At 35.3% G+C, this 18,242-nt stretch overlaps 1 protein-coding gene across 1 annotated transcript in view; it reads right to left on the bottom strand.

Moving 5' to 3' along the window:
- Positions 1 to 11,270: 11,270 nt before the first annotated feature.
- Positions 11,271 to 18,242, bottom strand: part of LOC145939084 (zinc finger and BTB domain-containing protein 8A-like) — a 76,687-nt gene continuing 69,715 nt past the window's right edge. Inside the window, exon 5 of the mRNA XM_083043176.1 lies at positions 11,271 to 18,242. Within this exon, the coding sequence (XP_082899302.1) occupies positions 17,989 to 18,242 (254 nt within the window). The 3' untranslated portion in view covers positions 11,271 to 17,988.

Genomic DNA, 18,242 nt, shown 5'->3' on the forward strand with positions numbered 1-18,242 from the left:
AAATCGATACTTTTTTGACGCGGACCCTATGCGACGCATACTTATTATAAGATTATCGTATTAAAAAATTTGTACGCTGGTGTCTGTTTGGTACCAAATGATTCTGTAATAAATGTACTATTAAAATGTATAATCGATGAATTTTTGGCTCGTCTTAAAATATTAGAAATCGATACTTTTTTGACGCGGACCATGTGCGACGCATACTTATTTTATGTTTACCGTATTAAAAAATTTGTACGCTGGTGTCTGTTTGGTACCAAACGATTCTATAATCAATGTACTATTAAAATGTATAATCGATGAATTTTTGGCTCGTCTTTAAATATTAGAAATCGATACTTTTTTGACGCGGACCCTATCCGACGCATCCTTATTTTATGTTTATCGTATTAAAAAATTTGTACGCTGGTGTCTGCATGGTACCAAAAGATTCTGTAACCAATGTACTATTAAAATGTATAATCGATGAATTTTTGTCTCCTCTTAAAATATTAGAAATTGATATTTTTTTGACGCGGACTCTGTGCGACGCATCATTAATTTATGTATAGCAAATGAAAAAGTTTGTACGCTGTTGTCTGCTTGGTACCAAAAGATTCTGTAATTAATGTACTATTAAAATGTATAATCAATGAATTTTTGGCTCCTCTTAAAATATTAGAAATTGATACTTTTTTGACGCGGACCCTGTGCGACGCATCATTAATTTATGTGTAGCAAATGAAAAAGTTTGTACGCTGTTGTCTGCTTGGTACCAAAAGATTCTGTAATCAATGTACTATTAAAATGTATAATCGATGAATTTTTGGCTCGTCTTAAAATATTAGAAATCGATACTTTTTTGACGCGGACCCTATCCGACGCATACTTATTTTATGTTTATAGTATTAAAAAATTTGTACGCTGGTGTCTGTTTGGTACCAAATGATTCTGTAATAAATGTACTATTAAAATGTATAATCGATGAATTTTTGGCTCCTCTTAAAATATTAGAAATTGATACTTTTTTGACGCGGACCCTGTGCGACGCATCATTAATTTATGTATAGCAAATGAAAAAGTTTGTACGCTGTTGTCTGCTTGGTACCAAAAGATTCTGTAATCAATGTACTATTAAATTGTATAATCGATGAATTTTTGGCTCGTCTTAAAATATTAGAAATCGATACTTTTTTGACGCGGACCCTATGCGACGCATACATATTATAAGTTTATCGTATTAAAAAATTTTTACGCTGGTGTCTGTTTGGTACCAAATGATTCTGTAATAAATGTACTATTAAAATGTATAATCGATGAATTTTTGGCTCGTCTTTAAATATTAGAAATCGATACTTTTATGACGCGGACCCTGTGCGAAGCATACTTATTTTATGTTTATCGTATTAAAAAATTTGTACGCTGGTGTCTGTTTGGTACCAAATGATTCTGTAATAAATGGACTATTAAAATGTATAATCGATGAATTTTTGGCTCGTCTTAATATATTAGAAATCGATACTTTTTTGACGCGGACCCTGTGCGACGCATACTTATTTTGTTTATCGTATTAAAAAATTTGTACGCTGGTGTCTGCATGGTACCAAAAGATTCTGTAATCAATGTACTATTAAAATGTATAATCGATGAATTTTTGGCTCGTCTTGAAATATTAGAAATTGATACATTTATGCCGCTGACCCTATGCGACGCATCCTTAATTTATGTATAGCAAATGAAAAAGTTTGTACGCTGTTGTCTGCTTGGTACCAAAAGATTCTGTAATCAATGTACTATTAAAATGTATAATCGATGAATTTTTGGCTCGTCTTAAAATATTGGAAATCGATACTTTTTAAAGCTGACCCTATGCGACGCAACCTTATGTTAAGTATATCAAGTTAAAAAATTTGTACGCTGGTGTCTGTTTAGTACCAAATGATTCTGTAATCAATGTACTATTAAAATGTATAATCGATGAATTTTTGGCTCGTCTTAAAATATTAGAAATCCATACTTTTTTGACGCGGACCCTATGCGACGCATACTTATTTTAAGTTTATCGTATTAAAAAATTTGTACGCTGGTGTCTGTTTGGTACCAAATGATTCTGTAATAAATGTACTATTAAAATGTGTAATCGATGAATTTTTGGCTCCTCTTAAAATATTAGAAATTGATACTTTTTTGACGCGGACCCTGTGCGACGCATCATTAATTTATGTATAGCAAATGAAAAAGTTTGTACGCTGTTGTCTGCTTGGTACCAAAAGATTCTGTAATTAATGTACTATTAAAATGTATAATCAATGAATTTTTGGCTCGTCTTTAAATATTAGAAATCGATACTTTTTTGACGCGGACCCTATCCGACGCATACTTATTTTATGTTTATCGTATTAAAAAATTTGTACGCTGGTGTCTGTTTGGTACCAAATTATTCTGTAATAGATGTACTATTAATATGTATAATCGATGAATTTTTGGCTCGTCTTTAAATATTAGAAATCGATACTTTTTTGACGCGGACCCTATCCGACGCATACTTATTTTATGTTTATAGTATTAAAAAATTTGAACGCTGGTGTCTGTTTGGTACCAAATGATTCTGTAATAAATGTACTATTAAAATGTATAATCGATGAATTTTTGGCTCCTCTTAAAATATTAGAAATTGATACTTTTTTGACGCGGACCCTGTGCGACGCATCATTAATTTATGTATAGCAAATGAAAAAGTTTGTACGCTGTTGTCTGCTTGGTACCAAAAGATTCTGTAATCAATGTACTATTAAATTGTATAATCGATGAATTTTTGGCTCGTCTTAAAATATTAGAAATCGATACTTTTTTGACCCAACCCTATGCGACGCATACTTATTATAAGTTTATCGTATTAAAAAATTTGTACGCTGGTGTCTGTTTGGTACCAAATGATTCTGTAATAAATGTACTATTAAAATGTATAATCGATGAATTTTTGGCTCGTCTTAAAATATTAGAAATCGATACTTTTTTGACGCGGACCCTGTGCGAAGCATACTTATTTTATGTTTATCGTATTAAAAAATTTGTACGCTGGTGTCTGTTTGGTACCAAATGATTCTGTAATAAATGGACTATTAAAATGTATAATCGATGAATTTTTGGCTCGTCTTAATATATTAGAAATCGATACTTTTTTGACGCGGACCCTGTGCGACGCATACTTATTTTATGTTTATCGTATTAAAAAATTTGTACGCTGGTGTCTGTTTGGTACCAAATGATTCTGTAATCAATGTACTATTAAAATGAATAATCGATGAATTTTTGGCTCGTCTTTAAATATTAGAAATCAATACTTTTTACCGCTGACCCTGTGCGACGCATCCTTATTTTATGTTTATCGTATTAAAAAATTTGTACGCTGGTGTCTGCATGGTACCAAAAGATTCTGTAATTAATGTACTATTAAAATGTATAATCGATTAATTTTTGGCTCGTCTTGAAATATTAGAAATTGATACATTTATGCCGCTGACCCTATGCGACGCATCCTTAATTTATGTATAGCAAATGAAAAAGTTTGTACGCTGTTGTCTGCTTGGTACCAAAAGATTCTGTAATCAATGTACTATTAAAATGTATAATCGATGAATTTTTGGCTCGTCTTAAAATATTAGAAATTGATACTTTTTTGACGCGGACCCTGTGCGACGCATCATTAATTTATGTGTAGCAAATGAAAAAGTTTGTACGCTGTTGTCTGCTTGGTACCAAAAGATTCTGTAATCAATGTACTATTAAAATGTATAATCGATGAATTTTTGGCTCGTCTTAAAATATTAGAAATCGATACTTTTTTGACGCGGACCCTATGCGACGCATACTTATTTTAAGTTTATCGTATTAAAAAATTTGTACGCTGGTGTCTGTTTGGTACCAAATGATTCTGTAATAAATGGACTATTAAAATGTATAATCGATGAATTTTTGGCTCGTCTTAAAATATTAGAAATCGATACTTTTTTGACGCGGACCCTGTGCGACGCATACTTATTTTATGTTTATCGTATTAAAAAATTTGTAAGCTGGTGTCTGTTTGGTACCAAATGATTCTGTAATCAATGTACTATTAAAATGTATAATCGATGAATTTTTGGCTCGTCTTTAAATATTAGAAATCCATACTTTTTTGACGCGGACCCTATCCGACGCATACTTATTTTATGTTTATCGTATTAAAAAATTTGTACGCTGGTGTCTGTTTGGTACCAAATGATTCTGTAATAAATGGACTATTAAAATGTATAATCGATGAATTTTTGGCTCGTCTTAATATATTAGAAATTGATACTTTTTTGACGCGGACCCTATCCGACGCATACTTATTTTATGTTTATAGTATTAAAAAATTTGTACGCTGGTGTCTGTTTGGTACCAAATGATTCTGTAATAAATGTACTATTAAAATGTATAATCGATGAATTTTTGGCTCGTCTTGAAATATTAGAAATTGATACATTTATGCCGCTGACCCTATGCGACGCATCCTTAATTTATGTATAGCAAATGAAAAAGTTTGTACGCTGTTGTCTGTTTGGTACCAAATGATTCTGTAATAAATGTACTATTAAAATGTATAATCGATGAATTTTTGGCTCCTCTTAAAATATTAGAAATTGATACTTTTTTGACGCGGACCCTGTGCGACGCATCATTAATTTATGTATAGCAAATGAAAAAGTTTGTACGCTGTTGTCTGCTTGGTACCAAAAGATTCTGTAATTAATGTACTATTAAAATGTATAATCGATGAATTTTTGGCTCGTCTTAAAATATTAGAAATCGATACTTTTTCGACGCGGACCCTATGCGACGCATACTTATTTTAAGTTTATCGTATTAAAAAATTTGTACGCTGGTGTCTGTTTGGTACCAAATGATTCTGTAATAGATGTACTATTAAAATGTATAATCGATGAATTTTTGGCTCCTCTTAAAATATTAGAAATTGATACTTTTTTGACGCGGACCCTGTGGGACGCATCATTAATTTATGTATAGCAAATGAAAAAGTTTGTACGCTGTTGTCTGCTTGGTACCAAAAGATTCTGTAATTAATGTACTATTAAAATGTATAATCAATGAATTTTTGGCTCGTCTTTAAATATTAGAAATCGATACTTTTTTGACGCGGACCCTTTCCGACGCATACTTATTTTATGTTTATCGTATTAAAAAATTTGTACGCTGGTGTCTGTTTGGTACCAAATGATTCTGTAATAGATGTACTATTAATATGTATAATCGATGAATTTTTGGCTCGTCTTAAAATATTGGAAATCGATACTTTTTACCGCTGACCCTGTGCGACGCATCCTTATTTTATGTTTATCGTATTAAAAAATTTGTACGCTGGTGTCTGCATGGTACCAAAAGATTCTGTAATCAATGTACTATTAAAATGTATAATCGATGAATTTTTGGCTCGTCTTGAAATATTAGAAATTGATACATTTATGCCGCTGACCCTATGCGACGCATCCTTAATTTATGTATAGCAAATGAAAAAGTTTGTACGCTGTTGTCTGCTTGGTACCAAAAGATTCTGTAATCAATGTACTATTAAAATGTATAATCGATGAATTTTTGGCTCGTCTTAAAATATTAGAAATTGATACTTTTTTGACGCGGACCCTGTGCGACGCATCATTAATTTATGTATAGCAAATGAAAATGTTTGTACGCTGTTGTCTGCTTGGTACCAAAAGATTCTGTAATTAATGTACTATTAAAATGTATAATCGATGAATTTTTGGCTCGTCTTAAAATATTAGAAATCGATACTTTTTTGACGCGGACCCTATGCGACGCATACTTATTTTAAGTTTATCGTATTTAAAAATTTATACGCTGGTGTCTGTTTGGTACCAAATGATTCTGTAATAAATGGACTATTAAAATGTATAATCGATGAATTTTTGGCTCGTCTTAAAATATTAGAAATCGATACTTTTTTGACGCGGACCCTGTGCGACGCATACTTATTTTATGTTTATCGTATTAAAAAATTTGTACGCTGGTGTCTGTTTGGTACCAAATGATTCTGTAATCAATGTACTATTAAAATGTATAATCGATGAATTTTTGGCTCGTCTTTAAATATTAGAAATCGATACTTTTTTGACGCGGACCCTATCCGACGCATCCTTATTTTATGTTTATCGTATTAAAAAATTTGTACGCTGGTGTCTGTTTGGTACCAAATGATTCTGTAATAAATGTACTATTAAAATTTATAATCGATGAATTTTTGGCTCGTCTTAAAATATTAGAAATCGATACTTTTTTGACGCGGACCCTGTGCGACGCATACTTATTTTATGTTTATCGTATTAAAAAATTTGTACGCTGGTGTCTGTTTGGTACCAAATGATTCTGTAATCAATGTACTATTAAAATGTATAATCGATGAATTTTTGGCTCGTCTTTAAATATTAGAAATCGATACTTTTTTGACGCGGACCCTATCCGACGCATACTTATTTTATGTTTATCGTATTAAATAATTTGTACGCTGGTGTCTGTTTGGTACCAAATGATTCTGTAATCAATGTACTATTAAAATGTATAATCGATGAATTTATAATATTTTTCAATATACTATCGAAATATACAAACGATGAATTTTAGCCTTCTTTAGATATAGTAATATACGTAATATGAAAATGCGACCCATAGTGTCTGCTGGGACATTGTGTTAATTTATAATATTTTAAGATGGTTCAAAAATTAATCTCTTATATATTTTTATAGTACATTGTTTGTGCAGAAAATATATCGATTTCAAACGCGCACTTGTCGCATCTGCCTCATTTTTTTCATAAGGTGTTAGCAAATTAACGCTTTAATAATATTTTTTAACATACATCAGCTGCTTAAAGCGTTAATTTGCTAATTTATTTTTAAAATAAGATTGTTATAAGAGTTAAAATAATTATTTATTCTGGCATCTTTCTCTTTAGAAATTAATTTATTATTTAAAAAGCGCATATTTATCTGGAAGGAATGCATAATATTTTTAAGCCATCAATAAATTCTCATAGGAATCGATAGATACAGTTTCCGAGGTAAAAACAATTTTTATGTCATGTATAATATTATGTCGATTTCATACCATTTCAGATAATCCAGAGCCGAGCAGCCGTCCTTAAACACGTTTTAAACGTTTTGAGGCTTCGATGACCGCGGGAAGCGTTCGTCGTCTTATTCTCTATATTATTTTCTATTCGCGTGTAATGCACGTGAAATGACACTGGCTTGGTCCTCGTCGATCGTTTCACTTCCGAGTCACGTGCGCCGTAAAGTCTGGCAAGGATACAGAGGACGAGGAGGAAGATAAAGAAGAAAAGCGCACCCGTTTGATGTAAGACGGTGCGCGAAAATGCTACAAGCTCGAGAAAGGGCGCACGTATTTTTCAACGAAACAAGACGAGACGCACTTGTCCCGTTCTCCTGAAATCGCCCCAACATAATTCCATTTACCGTCTCTCATGACGGAATTTTAAAGTGCAAATGTCACGCCGCGTCGACACACGTGGCGACGCGGTCTAGTGCATTATATGGAAAAAATGAATGTAGTCAGACTGCAATCGCGCTTTATAAAATATCCTATGTATATATGAAACGAATTTTTACATTTATACAAGGTGACAATTGAAAAGTTGCTGAATTATTTTCGCGAACAAATGAGTAAAATTTTTAATCAAACTGTTATGAGTATAAGAAGCCTGTCAATTTTATTAGCACTAGAACAACACAAGCGTGCGCCATTTCTCAATTTTATATAAAAAAGAATAATATTTTTATATAAAGTTTGTTTAAACTTGATTAATATTTTTTGACAGAAATCAGCTGATTAAAGCATTAATTTGCTAATTAAATTTTAAAATAAAAATATATGTTATAAAAATTAAAATAATAATGTTATAAATAATATGTTATAATATGCCTTATCTGCGATTAATATTTTTTGACAGAAATCAGCTGATAGCTGTCATAAATATTAATCGAGTTTAAGGAATTATAACACATTATTTAAAATAAATGTGTACATAAATGTATATATATATATAAATGAGTACATAAATGTATATATATATATATATAAATGAGTACATAAATGTATATATATATATATATATATATAAATGTGTACATGAAAATGTGTGTATACATATAAATGATACAGGGCGTTTCAGGAGGAAATGGAGGAAATGGTTAGCATTCCAGTACTTGATTGTACACATTTTAAGCAAAAAAGTTTATATAAACATGTGTCTTATTCTGGACGGTTATAAAGATACAACGCGTTTAAATTTAAGAACGAATACATTTATTAACTTAGTAGAACCAAATGCTATGGAACAATTATATTAAATTTTTGTATTTTATAGAATTTAGTTCTAATAAGTTAATGAATGTATTCGTTCTTAAAACTGAATATGTTGTATCTTTCTAACCAGAATAGGACACATGTTTATATAAACTTTTTTGCTTAAAATAATATGTATAATCATGTCTTAGAATGCTGACCATATTCTTCTTGAAACACCCTGTGTATATATATTTGTTTCTTATTTTGTTTAATCCTAACCGAATATAATGACTAATTACGCGCGCGAAGCGAAGTTATTATATTATTCTTTGATAATAAAATCTTAAAAATTGCAACGCAAGCATAAAAATTATTATTGCAATCAATGCATAAAGAAAATATATTAATTATGCAATGCATAAAAATGCTATATTTAAATCTTTAACAGAAAATGCGAACAACAAAATAGAATTTTCTACAAGAATTTTTTGACCAAAATACCTACGCTTTCATTAGACTCACACATCTCCATACATCTGCTATGCTGCGCGTCTCGCGCGGGACTGATCACCAGTCTCGCGATCGAGATATCTCGCACGAGAATCAGTCTTGCGCGAGACGCGCAACGTGATGGACGTGTGAGATGCGTTAATCTAATAGAGAGGATAGAAAGAGAGAGATGTTTTCGTCGGACCCGGTTCATTCTTGGCTGTGAAGTTGGCTTGCGCCGTTAGTTGGCGACACCGCTGCACAGAGTCTTGTGGTCGGTGGTGGGGATTAGTCTCTCGCGAGACGTGCAGCGTGGTGAACGTATGGGACGCGTTAGTCTAATGGAAGGGATAAAAAGAGATAGATGTTTCGCCGGGTCCGGTTCACTCTTGGCTGTGAAGTTAGGTATCACCGTCAGGTGGCGACACGGACACCGCTGCTCGCTCTGCTCGCTCAGCGTCTTGCGGTCAGTCCAGTCCAGTCTAGGCTTACGCGACACGTGCAGCGCAGTGGATGTGTATTAGATGCGTGAGTCTAATGAAAGCGCAGATATTTTGATTTCGAAAGATTCTTTAGAAAATCCTATTTTTTATTCCCTGTTAAAGATTTCAATATTATATTTGTATGCATTGCTTAATTAATTAATATATTTTTATGCATGCATTGCAATAATATTTTTATGCATGCGTTGCAATTTTTGAGATTTTATTATCAAAGAATAATATAACTTCACTTCGCGCGCGTAATTATATTCGGTTAGATTAAACGAAATGAGGAAATAAAAATATATTTTATATATATATATATATATATATATATAGAAAGAGAGATATATGTATATACAAATATATGTATATTTAAAAATATATATATATAAATGTGTACATAAATGTATATATGTATATATAAATGAGTACATAAATGTATATATATATATAAATGCATATACTATATATACATGTATATAATATATATATACATATTCATATATATACATATTCTGGTTTAAAGTATTATAACATATTATTTAAAACATAATATATTATATTATTTTATTTAATTTTATTTTGGACAAACTGTTAAACTGCTGATCCTCGCGATGACAGCTGCTCGATGCTATAAGAATATGCTTATATGCTAATATGCTATATGAATATAACAGAACGCGAATCGAGACAGCTAATTAGCATCGCGTAAAAGCGACAATGTCAATGCCTTTTTTTAGAAATGGATAGTACAAAAGTTACATAAAGTATTTTGATAATTGAATTTTGCCACTGTTTTTTTTAAATTTAAAATTTGACTGTCAAATTGTTTTATATAATTTGTGTACTATAAAATTGATAAGCTAATAAAACTGATGAATTTTGCATTCATAAGAGTTTGCATTCATAAATTGGTTTTTTGCATTTATAAGAGTTTGATTTCGTTTTTATTTTATCCAAGTAACAGTCGAATAATTTCAGCAACTTCCTTGTCAACCTGTAGGTGTGCGAGTGAGTATATATGTATATCGATTCAGACTCCTTTGAACGATTGCACTGGCGAAACGTCAATCCTATCCATAATCAAACAATACCCACGCTTTAAAGCGTCCCCATCGTCATATCGAGACGATGAAGTTCGATTCACGGTCCCTTTGTATGGCTCTGCAAAAACGACCAGATTAACAGGAATTGACAGGAACGTATTCCGTGGTATTGATCTCTTAATCTTCCGACTTCCGGATTAGTTCGAAAATATTTAAATTTACCTTCCCGTTCCATTTATCTTATAATTTTGCAGAGCAGAGATTTTTTTTTTAAATTAATTAACTTTTTTACGAGATAGAGAAAATTGTTACGAGCAGGATTTTTTATCGAGTTTTACTTTGAGAAAAACGCGACCGATTTCTTTCGATTTGAGTTTTGCTACTTTAATTGCATTCGCGCCTCGACTGCTCTGTATTTGTATCTTCAATTATTTTGTCCAGCTCATTAGATTGGCACATCTCTTTAAACAAGTCGAACGAAATAAATATAACGGTATACAATTTAATGCTTCTGGAATATTTTATGAGATAATTCTATCTCACGTTCTTGCGCTAGATGTAGAAATACTCTCGCTTATCTCGATCTGACCTTACTGCCTCACAAACACGTTGTATCGAGATAACATAAACGAAACAAACTCATTAGGCGAGTTTCTCCTTTAATTCGCTTTTGCCTCGCATATGAAACGATCCTGAATTTTCGGTAAGATTGAATGTGATAGAATTTATCTTGGTCGCTCTTACCGGTAAGTTAACATGACGAAGACGAGATAGATGATATTAATCAGGGTGGGCCGCATTCGACGAGTATCTCTCCAAGGATATCTCCAAGGATATTCGGAGATCTTCGGACTGGAGGAGGAAGGAGGTAGAGAGAATATAGATGGATAATGAGCACCTGAGAATTACACAAATTCATATTCACTTTAATTAAATATATCTATGTACATTATATATATAGGTACAGCATTAGTACATTTACCATATTGATAACTGTACAACGGTAGCACTTTCAATACTGTTCACAAAAATACATCGCATATAAACGAGCAATGAGTTTATGTTTATACGCAAGGTCGGCTCACGACTTGCGACAAGACAGAGCGTCAATTAATTAATTAATTAATTATTACCTCTCGCGTGCGCGCGTCGCACCCGCGACTCTGCGCGGCATTTTTTTTATGTACAAAAGATCTGTGCTCGAGAGTCGCACGTCGAGCCAAAAGAGGAACGTGTGCTACGAGAGAAAAGATTTATTTATTTAGTATTAATTTATATATATATATATATATATATATATACTTCGCTTTTTTTAAAGAACATTATGGACGCTGTGCCGCTGAATGCAATAGAGGCCCGAAAGGCCGTTTCAATTAAGTACCATCAAAGAGACACGAGACTGACAAATTGATATCGATATTTATATGGTTACATCGAGTGTGTATGTGTGGTGCAATAACTGGCGTTCGATCCTAATCGTCGTGACGAGAATACGCCGTTGGTCATCAGGTTCCAAAATTTATTAGTCGCACATTCTATTAATTTACGCGCGATGGCTAGAAGAATACATCTTTGAATTACTTTATAAAGAAAGATACTAAAAGATTTTTAAATTTTCGAAATAAAAAAACTATAAATGGGCTCGAAAAAGTTATCTATATATTTCTAAAATAACACATCTTTTATAAATATATTTGAGATAAAATCTTAAAAATATCTCTCCTTGAACTTAATATATTTTGGAACCTATACCTCGGCGATCGATGAAGCTCGCTGAGCATTCTCTTCATTTCAAATCTCTCTCTCTCTCTTTCTTTCTTTCTTTCTTTCTCACTCTCTTTCACTCTCTCTTCCTCTCTCTCTCTCTCTCTCTCTCTCTTATCACATTTTAATTCGACCTTTTTCGCATACAAATCGCACGCGTTTCGATTATATTGACTATTTACAGGAGTATTTCCGCAAAAAACAACTTAAGGAACATTTGGTATCAAGAGCGATAATTCGGTCGAATGTCGGTGGTCAAGTTGCGAGAGATCGCTGCTTCGGAGCGTCTATTAGGAACTGTAGCGTTTGTTACAAGTATTGCAAGTAGTCGTTGAGAAAAACAGGTGGCAATCACGACGATGGTTAATGGTTAGTTACCCTCAATCCTCGCGGAATCTCTTTGTCCAAAGCAAAGCTAGATAATTCGTCACGACGATTGCAAAGATTTTACGAGGAATCGAGAGTTCAAGCTGAGACACTAAGGTCAAATTGAATCGTTTAATTAATCCTAGTTAATGGTTACTATTTTTTTCTGACCTATATCCTGCCTATAATGTAGAAACAGAAGAACGATTGAATTAATCGATAGTTAACGCTGAACATTGTTGATGCAACCGGATCGATCTTGTATACCGAAAGATTTAAGACATCCTTATGGATGTAATCGATCTTCAAATCGAAGAATTTCACTTAGAATACTATTAAAAGTCGCTAAAATCACAGAATCGAAAAGCCGAAGATCTCTTTCTTCTCTCTTTCTGTCTTCCTCGGATATTCGTATCTCTCGTTGTCTAATTGAAGGAATTGTAAGGAACGTGCGCAAAGACAGACGGAAGACAGAAAGCAATTCGTCGCGTCGAGTTGACGTCGCGATCGACTTGCTCTACTGCAGGAAGAACGTAAAAAGCCGCGTCGCATCCGGCTTTAAACTACCGCCGTTCATTTGAGGAAGCCAATATTTGCCTCGCGCGGCGGATCGATCAATCGGAAAGTTGCGACAATCTGAGCAAAAATTAAATAGCCATGCTCCAAGTCCCGATTTCCGCTGAACCGGACCACCAACACAGAGATAAGTATACGGGATGTTTCACAAGGAGTTCATATCCGAAGCGTTTAATTTCTTTCGAAAAGAAGAAAGATTTCGAGTCAAAAAGCGATCGGAAAAAAATAAACTTACACTGAAACAATCACGATTAAAATAAATTTAATATCGAAATCTATCAAACGTTTAAACGATCGAGCTCTCAATAAAAAAAATCCCACCTCGTTGGGAAAGGATACGCGTGCCATCGGCACGCGCTTCTTGTGACATACATCCTGTATACCCTCGTCTATCTAGCTATCTATGTATATGTATTATGTAATATACGTTATGCGCGTGTAAGCCTATATGAAATACCTAGCTCCATTTTGGTCGTGTGGAGGATTCCGATGGGATCGACGTGTATGACATATCTGCGCTGATCGAGGAAACGTCACAAGTCCATTTGGACGTATCACCGAGATGACACCACTCCAGTCTCGCGACCGTATCATCCCTCTCTTCCTCCCCTCCTATTTACAATGGTACGAGAGCGTGTATATATGTACGTGTGTGTCCCCTTTTTCATTACTATGATCCCGTCGAGGCGCGACAGGCGAGGCAGGGATGATCTCGCCCCCAAAAAACAGCTCAGATTCAATAATTCGATTACAAATTGACGGAACATTACAAATCGAACGCGCGATTGAAAAAAAAGTGTACGTCGCGCGAATTCTCCCTCACTCTCTCGTTATCGGCGACATGAGGACCGAAATTGCCATCTGCGTCCCGCGCGATTTTAACTCGTTTCGATTCAATTTTCGGTCAACCGTACGGAATTGATGTGTCAAATCGGTCCCGGCAGCTGAACCGTTTCTCTGGAACAAATTTTCCGATAGTCCATCTTTATCACAACCGTAAATGTTCATCGTCTCCCTCCTCCCACCCAAAATTCAAAAATATATATCTCCGAAAGATATAAATATAAAAAAATACGATATAAAAAAATGAGCTACAAAAAATTGACGAAAAAAATCTCACTACTATAGAAATGCGATCATTATAGAGATACGCTTGTGAAGGTAATTATATGCGCGCGAATTCTTGACGAGATTAGCTCGGAGTTTAATCGAGCGAACTTTCGCCGATATTTTACGCTTATGTACTTCGCCAAAAATACTGAAAGCAAATTTCACCAACGTTTACGCGCAACTGCGTTATCATAAAGGAAGTAATAAATAATAATAAAATCACGTTCGCTCACATTTCTTCCCCTTCACTCTTCCGTTTCCGATATTTACATCTATTTTTACAATAAATATTCGAGATTGGAGCAACTTGTCGCGGCGACGTACATTTTTCGCGATCAGAATCGCGTCCCCGAAGATTACGAGAAAAGATCATCGCGCGATCCATCTCGACTCTCTCTCTTTCTCTTGCGCTCGCGAATATTAATTACACGTAACACCCAAATCGACATGGACGGACTGGCTGACAGGGCGAGTATCTAGTTAATACACTTTCAATCGGTTAAAAAATGTTGCTCATTAAAAAATTAACGTTACGTAAAATGGATTTGATGCATCCGCACACAAGATACTTAATCCTTATAATTTTCACATCAAAGCATCGCGCGCGAACGATCGCTTATTATTATATTAATTACTAAGAGAAGATGATGGCACACAATTTTTTTCGACAAATTTGCAAGCCTTACATGCACACACGTTGCGATGCATTAATTTGAATAAATATTATGTTTCCATTTCCCAAGAGATATCGGGCCAGTCCGTCCTTGTAAATTACATTGACCTTAAAAGTATATACCGCGCCCCCAATATATCACATAACTCTCATTGTGACTTGTCTTGCTATGAGTAAAACTTAGGAACCACACGGTCAAAAAACTCTCCTCTCGAGACGTGAGGTTTGCTTAGGTACTTTACGAGCCTCGACAGTGATTACAACCGTTCATTACATGAAGAATATTGGTCCAAAGAGAAATGTTCTGGGTATATCTGAAATGATCCGGCGCCTCTCTCGAGACTCTCATTTCGTTGCGGATGATGTCCTAAGACGGGAGAGAAGGTTTTCCTCAAACAACGCGACATTATTCCCATAAGAAAAACCGCGTGACTCTGAATGCACATTGCAATCTTTTATATCAATGCACACACTGCGTTCATAGCGTAAATACGATAAAATCAAAGGAATTGAAATAAGCTGCGAAGCGTTCAGCGACGAGATAATTAAAAAAGGATTTAAAAAGTTCTATCGAAGACTATTTGAAGAACTACGAAATCTCGTCGGCGAGTCATTTATTCACTTAAAATTCTCGAGCATCGCGCAAAGTTTAGGATTCCCGATTTATTCTTTTCCCGATATCGGCGAGCACCGATAACACGGTTATCGAACCGCCTCGTGGAAGAAGAGCTCGAGGCGCCCGGCGTCGTCTTGATCGAAAGTCGTTCTCTTGTTTATGTATTAGCCAGCGTCTGATACGCTGTCTGATTGGTTATATATCGCGGATAAGGTATATGGATTCAGGCAACTCTCGATACTTTTACCGCTTTCCGAGGGCTCGATGCCGACGACGGATTGTCCGCATCTGCTACGGAATGCTCGAATTTTCCGCAGGACAAACATTGTACACATCCCCTATACACGTGGCGATTAACCACCGTCGAAATATATATATACATATACGTATCTTGGCGCACAAGCACGTAATACTGTTACAGGACGTACAGAACGTACCTCTGTCGCGCGATTCATCTACCGCCGTCCTCGGTCTACGATAACTGCAATGACGTCAAATTGCGTTTATTGACTAATTAATTGAATGCTCAGTTTCCCAAATTTTCGTCAAAGTATTTCGATCCTTCATTTTCCGATTCCATGGCTTTGTAATTGATTGCACTGGATCCACATCATGACTGAAATATAATATAAATAAGAACAGACGAAAATATAAAAAATTTTCTTCGAATTAAAAAATGATTCTAAAATTGTCCATAGAATTTTTCGATCCAAGCTTTGAACATGGAGAGACTGAATTAAAAAATAAAAAATAGTAAAATTTAAAATAATAATTTTCGTTTTCGTATACCGAGGATTGACATTTTATAGAGTATACATATACCTTTCTCTCATTCTCGTTCACTCACATGTAGACCGTTTGCGTTTGTAACGCAATAAATTAATTATAAGAAACGATTGTTAATTGTCGCGCGTAACGAAATAATATTACGATTAATAGGATTTTCTCTCTGTAACAATGATAATGATCGCTATCACGATAATTTGTAGTACCCTTTGAAAAATTTCTTTTTTCGGTGTTCGAAAATCACAGCGCGCGTTTCAGCCTTCCATTGCATATTAATTAGACCGTTTTAATTAAAAAGCGGTGGGTATTCTCGTGCCACCTCGCATTTTCTTGTGCATTTAAGCATTTTTTTTGTTCTTCTCACTTTTTGAATCATCGACAAAGGTATAGAGACGATTCGATCGAAATAAATAAACGAAAAAGAACAGATTTACTAATCGAGTATTTAACGTATATGCAATATTTTGTGTAACATTTCCGAAAGCGGACCGTCAGAAACACAAGGTATATACAAATTAATATAGCACGTTAATTATAATCAATAGGTGTCTCAGAATGATTACGAATAAATTTCTCAGTTTTACGTGTAATCAAGATTCATTCCATTACAAGAAATAATTGTGCTAACAGTTTCCGCTTTTTAAAATTTCTCGAAATATTAGTAAATCGTATAGAATAGTATATAAGAATAATATATGTCACGTAGCGTTCAACGTATTAAAAAATAATAATTTAAAACTTCAAATAAAATACCGTGTGGAACAAAACAAATTCTAAAAACCTAGCAGGTTTGCGAAAAATTTAGAAAACATATCATAAATTTAAATGACATCTGTATAAATATTGAAAGCTTGCAGTTTCTCGCGGTCCGCCTTGCAGATACGAAAGAGGTAACCAAACAAGATACAGTTCTTCGCGAAAACTATTCGAAGCGTTACTGATCGATCGATTGTCCTCGCAAAATTCTGACTTCGTGCCAGCCATACCGCCTGACCGTCAGCGCGTGAGCACCTCGTCGATAGATCCCCTTGCCCTATTTATTCTCCCGTCCGCCCTTCCGCCGCTCTCACGAGATGTGACGGAAGTTTCGAGGGCGCGGTGATGATCGATAACAGTCCTTCTAGCCTGCCACCCTCGTTCTCCTCTAGAGCGGCACGGCGGCTTGTCACTGAAGACGCGATTAACCGGCAAAATAATTATCGCTAATGAGGCCATTGGTCGAATAGATTCGCCCCGCGAATCAATACCATCGCGCCGATCGCTTATTCAATTTTCGCCGAAAAGTGCTCAGGGGAACACTTTCCGATATCTTTCCTTTTCCTTTTCGTGGAAGAACGAACGTTCGGTCTGAGGATCCTCGAAGCTTCCGGATTCTCAAACGCTAGAATCCGATTAGTTGGAGACAATCGTTTTAAAATTCTAAATTTATCGAAGCTTTTGGAATTTTTTACAACAGGATTTCTCGACCATTCTGATTTCGGTACGCGCAACCACGAATTTTCGAGTCCTTAATCGCGCGCGAAACACTTGCCCCACTTTGTCCGAGTCCGCGTACTCCTCTCGCGAACGCTCCATCGCCACTAGGTAAACGGATTCCGATACCCCGAGTACGACGACACGGGAGACGATCAGGGCAATCCGAAGCCGAAGAAGGGCGCGAACGGACGCTCATGGAGCAGACGCGGTGGCGGAAGTGGCGGCAGCCGCTTCCTTCGCGGGGCAATCACCGTCCTCTACAAGGACCCCTTGCCGCCAAACAGCATCTCCCTGTGCTTGGTGCGTATGTGCGAGCGCAGCGTGTCGATCCTGCTGTAGGTGGCCGGGCAGTAGGGACATAGCGAGCGCTGCGCGGTGTGTATGTGGAAGTGGTGCCAGCGATTGGTCACCTGCTTCCCGCAGGCGCGGCATCTCCACAGAGCCGGGCTGTTAAGCGACACGGCGAACATCTCGTGATAAGAGAGGCCGACCGGCACGCTCGGCATCGGAC

The sequence above is a fragment of the Prenolepis imparis genome, unplaced genomic scaffold (genome assembly GCF_030444845.1).
Source record: "Prenolepis imparis isolate NDT839.2.m4 unplaced genomic scaffold, iyPreImpa1.0 SCAF_7, whole genome shotgun sequence".
NCBI classification, from domain to species: domain Eukaryota; kingdom Metazoa; phylum Arthropoda; class Insecta; order Hymenoptera; family Formicidae; genus Prenolepis; species Prenolepis imparis.